Here is a 13,119-nt window from a genome sequence, read left to right on the forward strand (position 1 = left end):
CCTACTTCCAAAATCTTGTTTCTAACCACTTAAAAAAACCCAGGGAAGGCAGTAGGTAGAGACACATACCTAAAACTTACTCTACATGCAGAAGTAAATTAATTAATCCAGTTTTCAAACAAGCTGCTGGTCTCTAATGTCCCTGACAGATGCTTTTTATAAACGTTTCCTAACAGAAAAATAAAACTTTATCCTGTTGGAAGGCATTTTGGATGATTGCTTGGAGCAAAGTGTTAGAATGGAAGGTGGGAGAAGAAAAACACTGCTGCCCTGTGATAGAGAAATCAGCTAGCAGGGATGGAAAAGGATAATGAATACTTACATCCACTGAATGTTGTTTTTGGATTTTTTCTTAATGAGATGGATGCCTTCCAGTACATTGGTGATATCGTAAATCCTCCTTTTTTGCACCTTGAGGACCTCTGCTGCTCTGTTCAAATCTAGGACCCCATCAGGAGATTGGCTCAGCAACTGAATGAACTTCTTTGTAAGAAGGCCAAGGGATGTATCATACCGAGTCTTTTCTGAAGGAGATTTTGGAGCTTGGAAGGAAAAGGAAAGTTAAATCAGTTTCTTCTCATTTTGGTTCTGAAAGCAGCAACCATAAATGAAATTATACAATTACTTCTTTCATTTTTACTAAAGAAATCTCTCATACCTCTGCATTAAGACACAACTTACCACTACGTATTTGTACTCCAAGATGTACTTTTCCAAAAGTCACAGGTACATGAGCAAATATATACCTTTTTTAAAATGCAAATATTTCCAGTAGTCTGACAGATACATATAGCAATATTCTGCTGAGGCTTTTACCATGTGAATTCATGATAGTATTTTTAGTATCTATTTATCCTGGCAGCAAACCCAAAAAAATCCCCTGTGAGTCTCCTTCATCAGGCTGATAGCCAGCTTTCATCAGGGTTTGATTTTCCCCTCATGTGAGATAAGTGTTTCATATGCAATTAAGCAGGACTTAGGTGTACTTCAGTGGGTGAACACAATGACAGATTCCATCAGTGTCAGACTCCACAGCCTGAGAAAACTCAAGTGAATTAGAGGAGATTAATGAAAAATACAATTTATAATTATCACTGCTCCATAACCAAACAATGCTTACACTGGGAGAGAGTATCCATATCTTCTAAATTAGAAGTCAGCAAATAGCTTGGACGAATTCATGGTTTCCACGCACAAATGCAGCATCTATACACTTAACAGATGGGCTCTTAAGAGTTTAAATACTTGGATCAGAATGATTTCTAATTCTAAATGTTCAAGGCCTTTCTGTCAAGGGAAATGAGCCAGCCATTATTACAAGTCTGCTGGGCTGGTACATCTCAAACCCTTCATATGCTTCCAGTATTATGCAGGATGGAACTTAGGCTGATCTGGCGGTCTTTTCCACGTTTTCAAGGGTCAGGTCACACATTAAACTGTGCAGAAGTCAGTCAAAACTGAAAATCCTACCTGAGAGACTACCCTGAAATATTTTGAAGAAAACGATGGCTTTTCAATGAAAACCAAGACATTGCATCTTTGCAAAGAGAACCAGCTAGCTGTATTTCTTTGGGTAGATTCAGGGCTTGTCTGCTCTGGGAAATGGAAGAATATTCATAGAAAGGCTTGGGTTGGAAGAGAACTTAGAGATCATCTAGTTCCACTCTCCCTGCCATGGGTAGGGACACCTCCCACTAAACCAGATTGCTCAGAGCCCCATGCAACCTGGCCTTGAAACACTTCCAGGGATGAGGCATCCACAGTTTCTCTGGGCAACCTGTTCCAATGCCTCACCACCCCATGAGGAAAGAATTTCTTCCCAACATCTCATCTAAATCTCATTCATATCACTTACATGACCTTGTGGATTTAGAGCAGGATGGTTGGTTTGTTTGGGGTTTAGAAAAGAGTAAGGGAATCAGAGTGATAAGGGCAAGAAGTGACTGGACTCCCACCTACAATGGCACGTGCTCCTCATCACGCACCAAGTTCTTTGTATGGGCTTATCAATGCTGCAGCAGCATCCTGTGCATCAAACAGTACTGAATTGCTACAAGAATCCACTTCAACTTAAAATAGGCTTCATTTAGCTTAATGAAGTTTAGTTTAATTAAATCAACTGTGGTTGTTTAACTCCTATGCTTTAAGTTTGTATCTTCAATTAATTTATTTTTTCCTATCTGCCTCAATAGAAACCAGCAGACTGATAAGGAGGGACCCCTTGGCACCTCTTGCTCTGACATCACTACCACTGCTGCCCCAATCCTCTTCTTGCCCCCATCTGGCTCCCTCTGCTAGTCTAATTCTCCTGCTGAAATCCCCCAAACAAAGATAGCAAGGCTACAGCCCCCAGCTCCTGTAGCAAGAAGCCCACTGCCCCAGGCAATGCAGATGTGCAAAAATTAGTACTTAGAGCAACTAGGGAGTGGCAGTAATTACCCAGAGTCACACTGCAGGGAGAGAAGGCAGCTCGGATCCCGCAAGGAGCATTTATCGCGCAGCGCTGCTGAGGCACAGCACTCTGCAAATCCCTGCCCAGGGAAAGAAGCCCTGGCAGCCAGCTGCTGTAACTCCAGCAGTGAAGGAAGCAGCTGGCTTGATGAGCCTGGCCTAATAACTGTGCGTTTGATCCCATCACACCACCTTCATTCCTCAGCATCCACCTCTCTAAGCATCCCAGCATCATGTCCTGGGGGCAGCCAGGGCACAGAGGATGCAGGCTGCCCAGCAGGCAGAGGGACACACCTGGCAGCCCAGAGCCTCAGCAGCCTCTCAGCAGCAACCCCTGCATGCTGCAAACCTGCTGTCCATTGCCCAGCTGGGGGGCTGAGTTTGTTGCATACACATCTAGGTGAGGACAGCAATAAACACACTCTAAGCTAGGTAATGCAGACTAGTGACAGCATGTTACAAGTTCCCTTACTTTTTGGACTATCTGGACTTCTTGTTGCAGCTCTTCCTTTCCCCTTTGGAGTCTTTAGTCCTTCCGCAAGATACTGGTGGCCACCTTCTCCCAGCTCCAGCCTTCGTTTTGCCTGTTAAAAAAAAGATTTTTTTTTTTAATTGATGGATTGTTAAGAAGTAAACTTCACTTTATCAAACACAGTATTTAGATGATAGGAAGGGCAAAGAGCAGTGAACTTTTCACAGCAAGGTATCAGTACAGGTTCACAGCCCACATGCATCACAGTGGAATCCAAATATTTACTGGAATCCTAAGGCGGACTTAAATATGTCGCTCAGAGGCTAGGCTGAAGAGGTTTTATTTGAAAATTCAGCAATTTTTTAGATTTGAAAAGCTGAGTGGCAATTGCATGGTTTATTTCAGTCTAGTCTGGTCCTTCTTAAATAGGTATGAATGATTTCAGCCTTCAGTTGAGTTGAGAACATTTCCTTTAAGAAAAACAAACAGTCAGTCTCTCAAGCACCTATGTGTATGAACCCACAAAGCTACCTTTCCTTTGAAAAACTCCTTATATCCATCTCAGTTTGTGCAAAAGTAGTGCTAGTGCAAGTTATGTTTTTCCCTTCACTATTTACAAGGATGGCTTTGAGAGGACCAATAATTTCCACTACTATGAACTTTCCACAAGTGAAATACAAGACATGACATCAAGAGCAGCATTGGACAAGTCTTTTCCTCTGCCTCTCAAAAACTTGTCCTCGTTGAAAGCACAACCACTGCATTTATTTCACATTCACTAGCACATGTGTGCCTACATAAAAGCAAGGTGGAGCAAAAGTAGTATCAGAAAGACAATGCCTGAAAATCAGATAAATGCTGCATTCAGCTCAAAGGGAAGCTGTGTACATCTTGAATAACAAAAATAGTGAATGAAACTGTTAAACTATGCAACACACAGACAAACTGCAATGAAAACAACCACCAATATGAATTCTGTTCCTCAGCAGAAACACAATATACTATCTTTGGAAACAATTCTATACCCTTCCCTGCCACTCAGGTTACTGAAATTAAATCTGGGGATACTTGTTATCCTAACAATAGAAAGCACATTACCTGGAAGACAGAGGAAAAAGAAGAAAAAAGTTTTATGTCTAATCAAGTTTAGACAACTGTTTCTGAAGAATGTTGTTTATTCAGTTAGGTAGAGTAGTTCAGAGTACATTATTTGCTTGTTTTTTACGATTCATCCCACAGGCCTGGATAATGTTTTGCTCCTCAGTGAACCAAGACAAAACAATACATTCTGCTATAGAGTTGTAGACAGGTATTTCTGTATTGTGGATTTATCCTATGCACTTTACTTTGGGTCTGTGACCAACAGAAGGCTCTAAATACATTAATTTATATGCCTTTATTTATGGATAGCTAACTAACATCTTTCTCCTGGACTCTGCTTGCAAACCTCAAACTTATTAAAAGGCAAGTTAAAGCATATGAAACTCATACAAGCCCATGGTGTAACAGCACATGCAGAGCACTCAAGCCACTCTTCTCCACATTTTGTGTGAAGGGACACAAAATTCACTGGCGACAGGGCAAAACTGGACTGCATCCTTCTAAGCAATGCAGGCACCACACCCCAGCAGACCACTGGTGGCAGCTTCTAAGGGGATGAGACACCTCTGCTCTGTTCAGCTCTGTAATCCAAGGACACAGATTTCTAAAAGGTCAACTGTTAACAAAAGCATCCAGCTAATACGTTTAGCCAACGTAATTGGATTAAATTAAGATTACAGCTATTCCACAGGGAGAAATACATTTCACACTTTTTAATATAAGTGTTTTTCCACCCTGAGAACTGTAAGAGCAAAAGAAGGAGGGGTGAAAAGGGAACAATTCAGGGCATGGGAAGACTAGGCCAAAGGGATACAATTAAAGATAAAAGAGAATCTCAAAACCAGGTGTGAGAAGGAGGGGCAATGCTTAAGACGTAAAATCCAGAGATTTGCAGCTCTCTCCATCAGAAGAGAAACTTAGGTTTGGATTATACATCAAAACTTTTTGTCTCAACTTGTTTGCAAGACACAAACAACAGTATTTTGCCTCTGCTTTTGTGGTTAAAGACTTATGTAAGTTTCTCCCGTGAACTCCAAATAATCAGAGAGAACACAGACAGCATCCTTTGGCTGTACAGAGCAGCACGAGCCTGCCCACATGCGCTGGGGCTGTTACAAACAACACGCTCTTGTCAGGCTCATCATCACGCTGCACCTACAGACAGCGTAAGGCTAGTGAAAAAAAATACATGACACAGAGAGTTCTACAAGATACTTGGTTTTTAGGATGCAAAGCATACAGGAAACTTGAGATACAGAGCAAAATATTTTAGTGGAGTTTAAAAGATCCTGATTACTGACAGGCAATTTCAGGAAACCCTGAGGAATATTTAATTTCAGGCCAGATGTTACACGTCACTCAGCAAGTGCTTGCTTCCCCTTCCTGCTTTACAAACTTCATAACTGGTAAGATGCAGGACTGAAGTGGTGTATTCTCTCAATTTCTTCTTTCATGAATTACAGACTAAAGATTTTCTAGTGCTGTTTTGTTTGCACTAGAGATCCTGGGTGACTCACAGTTTCTCTCTCCCATCTCCAAAATTATTCATAGTGCCTTCTGATATCTGGCTTCTCTTCAGAAATCTAAAGATCTGTGATCAGAATAATCAGGGAGCCTTTTAAAAAAACACCTTGATTTGAGTCACTTATTTTTGCTACAGCACTACATTAATTATCTGCACTATTTGTACGTATTAGTATTATTTGTCCTTATTGCATTACTTGATCAATAACAGCATGCACAACCATCTGACACAGTATGAAGTAACACTGCTAAGAAGTAACAAGCCAAAGGACACCAGCACAAAGCATCCCAGCGACAGGGACAGATAGGAAGCAAAGGGACAAAAAATTTCTCAGTGACATGAAATCTGAGCGCAATAAATGGGAAGTCAGATTCTTTAGTGGGATGGTGAAAGGAGCACAAAATACATGGAGCAATGAGACAGGTAAAGCCACAAATTGATACATTCCAGCAACAAGACAAAAAAGTAACAGGAAAGTATCCCATGAAGCTGAACCAGACACCTACCTAACCCCTTGCTTAAGACGTAAGAATTGTGGCATCAAGTGCTTAAACTCAAATTTCTCTTCCAATACTATGAGCAATCCCTGATATAAATACAACTATAGACCCACTGTTCAGTGCAGACCACTAAGAACTGCTGGCACCTTGAGCCCTATGTAGGTTTGCCCTTTTAGCTTTAATCCCTTTTTAAAAAAAGAAAAGAAACCCAGATAGCAACCACAATCAACATCAGGGGCAAATCCACAAAAACGTCTTTTATAAGAACACTTGTCTCTAGAGGAAAATAGTTTAAAACTCCTAGGATAAGCTAAGTATTTTCAAGTAGGCAGGACCTGATGCAATTCACTTTATAATACTCAGTCTCATGGATTAAACTTTAAGAGGAGGTTGGAGGCAGGTTATGCTTATAGCAGCAAAGAAAAAGAGCAAATGTAGTATTAATTAATTGAAAAAAGGGGTGGAAAATGTGCAAACAGGAAATTATAGCCCACTCCCTTTACTGGGCTGATTTGACTTCATGGCTACCTGGGTCTATCAGGTTGCTGACACCACCTCTTCGGCATCCTCCCTCCATTCCTGCTCCCCTGGTGCAGGCAGCACCTGATTGATAGGTCCTCATCAACCCCCACAGAAAGCTGGTTCAAGAGGTCTCTACCAGCAATAACTTAGTCCTGCTCCAAAACAGAAGTGATTTTTCTGCCAGGTTATCCCTTGTGGGTGATGAGCCTTCACTGAGAGCTGCTGAGGAGAAGTGGTGTGACATCCACCCATGCTCCTTGGGGCATCAGATTGACATTTGAGCAGCTTCACTGTCATGTCACACAGCAATCAACTTCAGTTCTTGGGGAAAGAAACTGGCAGCAATTAGAAATAAAGAAAAAATTTCAGAGTGTTACCTTGTAGCAGACAAGTAAGGGCTAAGCACCAGGTAAGAGTCAGCACAGGGTTTTGTCAAGATAGCAGAGCACAGTGCCCAACTGGGGCAGGCAACATCAGTTTTTGAGGACTGCATCATATCCAATCAAAGCCTTATTTTCTATGAGAATTATATTTTTAAGTTTGAGGGAAGAAGCTGTAAAACACTCTCTAATTCTTTCCAGTGATAAAATCTGGGAGAATAACTTTGCCAACCTATGCACACTAAAATTTGTCCTGCTAGATGTGTTTCTTGGCTTTATTACTGGATGCAAGTTAGTTGCGCTGTTTGCAAGAGACAGACCTAAGAAAAATTACATTACCTGTGCTACTTTCTGAAAATCTTTTGTCTTAAATATTCCTGTACCCATTAGGCTTTAGCAAGCACATAAAACTTGCCAGAATAACGATCTGAGTTGGGCATATTTGGTTATCCCAAAACCCTAAATTTAAAGTCATATGGAAAAGTGCAGTCAGTACATTTTCATCACAAGTATGAAGTGCCAAATTCCACTTCAAACTCCTGTCACAGTTCTTGGGCCTCCCAGGCTCTGCACATCCCATCTCCTTGGAGGTCCTATCCAGGCCGGAGACCCACCTACATCCCCTGCTTCCCTAGCAGGCATTCAAGCTGTATTAGAGGAGCAGCAGTCTGATTTAAATACAAAAGGACAAAAGTTGACCTCAGAATGAGAACGAAAGTAACCTGGGACAAAGCCTGCTGAGATGGGGACAGAAGATAAGAACTTATTCCAAAAAACAATGGGATGAGGAGCTGAAAAGAAACTCCAGTTTAGGCTGACTGGGCTGGAAAAACAGGAAGATTGGAAATGACCAAGCATGGCAAGGAATAAATTGTTTATATTAAGTGATAGCTGACAGTGAATTAAGGAGTAAGTCAGAGAAATGTGTCTTAGGGCTCAGCTGTGGGTATCTCAGAGCAAGGAGTAAGACCGGCAAGTTAAGCAAGGGACAGTGACTAAGCCTGGTGTATTCTCCAGAAGATGTAACAATTGCTAGGGGCAGATAAAATGGCAGCCTTTCTGTATGTCACCACAATGCTGATATTACTGGGGAGGGGATGCAAACCTTTCCAAGAAGTACAGATAAATTTTGACTGCAGCAAGGAAGCCATAGCATAGGTTCTTTACCAATCCCCACATACTTTGCACAGGCTTTCTTCCACATTTTCTAAATTAAGCAGTCACTTAAAAATACAATTTAAAAGCTGAGGTTCTGGAGGCATGAACTCTAGAAAGCTGTTCCAGAGGTCAGGAGCTGCAGAGAAGAAAGCAAATATATAACATGAAAGGGTAAATTAAACTGGAGCTTGATGACGAAGGAATACAAGAGAGGAAGCAAAGGAAGAAAGACACCTTGGGGTGAATGCAGAGAAATATTCATACACTAAGGAAATGTCTCCACTGAATGGATACAGGCTGAGCATTTAGAACACACTCAAATGAACAAACCCTGGTATGCGGAGAGCCGTGTGTGTCTGCCAGAGGGCTGCACCCAGCTGAGGGCATGGCAAACATTCGGGAAGACTGGAAAACAGGGAGAGGTGCAGAGAGGAAAGCAGAGGAGCTCTCAGCAAGGAAGGGGCTCAGTTCCGCTGGTCAGCTCACAGGCAAAGAAACACCCAAGGTCAGCAAAAAGATGCATGAGGAGTATCAGAGCTTCTACCTTCAAACTCCTACTGACAACTCATTTCATACCCACCTCCTCATTCCTTAACAGAAATAAATTTGCAGTTCAAGCTCCTGGAAGAGAGAGGGATTTCCATCTTCCATGAAGAAATATTTACCCCAGTGGGCTACACACAGATACCAATAATTTGTACCATACTACCCTTGGTTTCAGTAGTTAACTCTGACAGTATAAAACATTTAAGAGGAGGTTTAAGAAAAGAATAGGAAGATAAAGAAATAGCTGGGAATTAAACTATTTGCATGTAAAAGACAACAAAGTATGTCCTTAAAAGGAAAGTTCTGTAAGTCCTCTCAACTCTTACCAAAAATATTACTTCTCTGTCAAAAGCAGGCATTCCCATACAGAGGAACAAGACCAGGAATGACACTTTTAATGAAAACATGACCTCAAAATTCATAGCCATTCATAAGACTGAGGTAAAAGAATACAAAAAGATATATAAAAATAGTGCCTTGAAAATTGAATACATTGTAAAATCAACACAAGGCAGAAAAGGAGTCTGAAATAATAGCTACTTATCCATCAAGATTATTAGTTGAGTGACAAGCAGCTTGTATTTAAAGTAAAATTTAAAGAATCATTTTAAAGCAAATGAAAACACAGCTTACAAAAATCATCCTGATCAATCTAATCCAACACAAAAGCCTCAAATTTTCTTCTCATAAAACAGCAACTGTTTCTAAAAAAGGACCAAAAAAGTACTTTCTATTACAGCAATTTCTGTTTCCTAAGTTATCAGCTTATTTTTCAGCTTACAGTTTTGACTGCAGGAAATTCTTCTCTAGTTCTTATATTGAAATTATTAATTCAGCTACAGTCAAGTAGTTTGTTTTCAATGTAGATGAATATTAAAAGAAAATCCCTTTTGTATGTCTTAATTAGGTTTATAATTCAATAAAGAGGCACCTCACAATTACCAAATTAAATGACATTCTGATCATATGCAGCACCTCCCCATTAGGCATTTGACACTGAGGGTTGAACACTGATATGTTACTTTGGTGAAGTTTCTTTCAAGGCCTAATTAAAACATCCTATTTCAATCGATTTTCCATTTTCATGATTCCTTCAGAAGTATCCAAGTGTCAAGGAAGTAATGAACTGTAAGCACTTAAAGATGAAACCATATGACTTTTATTTAGCTCCAAAAAGTTAAAATGTGGATGGCCAACTTTCAGCAGCAAATTCTTGTTTGAAAGTGGGACCCAAGCCAGAGGAACTGAGCGACGGCCTTCCCTTCTCAGGATGAATGTGCAGGAAGAAGCAACGCAAGTGCCATGACTGCCTCCCAGCTGTTGCTGCAGAACATCCCACAAGGCCATTTTTAACACCCACAGAAAGGAACACATCAGTTCTCAGGCTCACTCAGCAACTGGAGCACGGGTAGCTCGCTCCCGTGTTAGTGGCTCTGCACATCGATGCCACCCCAATGAGGCACTTCACACTCCGATCTTGGGCCTGGCTGAACAGAAAAACATTTTCAACTGCTTTTAAATGAAACACAATGGCCTGAACCAAATCAAGAAAGTACAAACATGCAGCAACGAAAAATGGTGGTTTCTCCTTACACCTACATAACAGGTTATTTTTACTGAAGCAGGATTATAATCTTAATGTACTAATTACCTTTGATTTTCATCCTGATATCTCATGTGACCTGACCTGCCCTCTGGTCAGATTATCTCAGTCACCAACACTAACATAATTCTGACACCAAGGTAAGTGGACAACCCTGTTTGACATCACTCCATTTTCTGCTCATAGGTCTACTGAAATGCCATGGGATCAGCCCATGCCCCACTAGATTCATAGTAGCCACTGGAAAAATGTGCACCTTATCTTGTTTTCCTACTCTGCTGCACTACTTTGTATTTTCTTTGCACTAAAAGAAGAAAACCATTACAACGGTTGTGCAAGACAAACCAAAGCACAAGCCACATTTCTGGCCTCAAACCAAGAGAATTACACCTATGCTGCATAGGAAATGAATCATGTGAGATCTTTCTTATTGCAATTTTTTCCACCAAATACGAAACAATTACTTCTTACTGGAAGCAATGGCTTTGCAGTGTACTAAGGTTGAAAGCTCCAGTTACTACTGCATGTTGAAATATGAAAAGTTGTTTTCAGGAAACTGCACCCAGTTTTCATCTCAACTGCTAAACTGCCCAAGGTGAGGAGTGTGTGTGTCTCTGGGCAGTTCTGAAACACCTCCATGCAACTCCCCTCATCCCAACAGCTGCCAGAGGCTGAGCTGCACCTGCCTGGTTAAGGTGGAAGCCCTGGAGACAAAACTTCCAGAAAATGTAATGACAAACAGCCAACAGTCACACACAGAAGCGCAGACAGACTAACCTGCATCTGGGGTGTAGAATCCTGACCACAGGTTTTTGGGGGGTGTGTCTGGATGCAGCATGAAGAGTTTCCCTCCCATTCTCTGGGAAACATGGCCTGGGCCTTGGTGGTAAGGCCAGACCTACCACTAGCAGGCTCTAATGCCAGCCTCGTCCTACAAACTCATGTCAAAGCTACCAGCCTATTTGCCTACCCCCATTCCCAGAGACACCACCTCAGCAAGGCCACTGCCTCCAGAGCAGCGCTTGGGGATTTTCAGTTGTGGTTCGCATCGATTTCTCACCATGCACATCCTTCAAAGAAAACAAGATTGTCACAGAACAGGCCTGATGCTGAACTTGCATACCGATGGCAAGCAGGTGGGGGTGGGGAACATGATGGGACACAAACAGAGAGGGGACAGGATGTGACAGCAGACCAGCCATGTACGAGACTTCTTGGTGTAATTTCTTTGTATTTCATTTATATGTAACAGTTCCACCAACACAGGTCCACTTTTTATGTTACCCATTGATATCAAAGTAGGCCAAACAAGGAAGTGATAGTTCACATGGTTTATAATAGGGCACAACATCTCCATCTGGCTGCAGAGGTGCTTGCAGTGTTTCAGCCCTTCAGGAGACTTTCAGCCTCTTGACTAGAAAGGCTAAAGTTGAACTGGACCAAGGGAAAGAAATCTTTCCTGTAATTTTATGGTTGATCCCAAAGAAAAACCATTGCAAAGCAGTCAGTCTCAAAATACATCCTAGAGATATTTTTCTCTTTTGTATTTAAGGACTATTTTTTATTTTAAAAGTCATTAACTTCAAAATAAGATTGTGATTGGACTTGTTCCACTGAGTGGCTTCCACTTTATGTGTGGAAATTAGCACAGCTACTTAGAAAAGAACAACTTTCAAACACTGTCAGTTGTCTGCCAGATTGTTTTTATTAAACAAACAAGTCCTAAGATTGGGGGAGGAAGGACACTGAGAGCTGGAGAATATAACAGGATGAACTTCCTTGTAGGAAATTCCAGTAAATGCCATGGAGTATTAGATAAACAGGTTAAAAATTAGTAGCAGCATTCTGGGCATATATATTGACATAGGAATCAGGAAAAGTGTTATTCCTCACTTACAAAACATACAGAATATAGTGATAAACCTCTCTAGGAAGATGTAATTAATAAGACTGGATACATACAAAGTGAAAAGTGAGGAGAAGGAGGAGCACTTATAAAGCCACACCAGTGCTATCTCAGTGTAGGTGCTCTGTAATAGTGCAAGATTGGGCTTGCATCACAAAGTTTGCTCACTAAATTGCCAGTCTAAGCCACAGCATCTTGAGCTTTGTTTTCCTTGGATACAGGATACCTACAAGAAAGGACGATGTCTGTGGAATTTCACAAATGAAGTTTCTGGAGTGCAAGTTTTCGTGTCTGCACAGGTCTGCGGTTCAAGATTTCCCACCCTGGCACCCCAAACCTTCCTGTACTCCATACAAAATACCCATACCAAGTTATACCAGAGCAGTGCCAAGGGCCTGCATCACTTGACTAAGAGCTGAGTCATAGGGAACCAACAAACTTGTACATTCTTCCAAAAATTAATGACAAAAGACATGCAAATACTACAGAAACTACAGCAGAGAGCTACAAACTAGATGGTAGCAAGTTTTAAATACTCAGGTGCACATGAGTTGGGTATTCACATCCCCAAAGCAGGTGAATCCTTCCTTAAAAAAAGTCAACACCAATCTTGACTCCATATTTTTAAGTCACTGCCTGAGGTATTATGGCTCTTACATCTACCTACTTTTTCAATTAATGTAATTAGTAATGAGAAGTCAGATCTGAAGTAGCAAAACGTTTTATTTTGAAGTATTATCTTAACCCAGTTCCACCCAAGTATAAAAGCATACAGCAAGATTTCCCAAAAGTAATAAATGGACTTTGAATCCATTTAGGGTGATAAAAATATTATCTAGTTTCCAAAGGTCATTGTGAAAGTTGACAAAAAACATTCAGAAGACCGAGGCGAGAGGCAATGACTTGCATTTACAGAATTAGTCAATGAGAAATAACATGGGGTCCTAAGAATTTA

General features: G+C 41.0%; 1 protein-coding gene across 1 annotated transcript in view; it reads right to left on the reverse strand.

The window, feature by feature from the left end:
• E2F3 (E2F transcription factor 3) overlaps positions 1-13,119 on the reverse strand; it is a 41,858-nt gene that overhangs the window by 8,329 nt on the left and 20,410 nt on the right. The window contains exons 2-3 of the mRNA XM_069005868.1: positions 2,924-3,035; positions 323-542 (exon numbers count right to left, since the gene is read on the reverse strand). Coding sequence (XP_068861969.1) covers positions 323-542; positions 2,924-3,035 — 332 coding nt within the window. The remainder of the gene's footprint in view (positions 1-322; positions 543-2,923; positions 3,036-13,119) is intronic.

This window comes from Aphelocoma coerulescens, chromosome 2 (assembly GCF_041296385.1).
Source record: "Aphelocoma coerulescens isolate FSJ_1873_10779 chromosome 2, UR_Acoe_1.0, whole genome shotgun sequence".
Taxonomy (NCBI): Eukaryota; Metazoa; Chordata; class Aves; order Passeriformes; family Corvidae; genus Aphelocoma; species Aphelocoma coerulescens.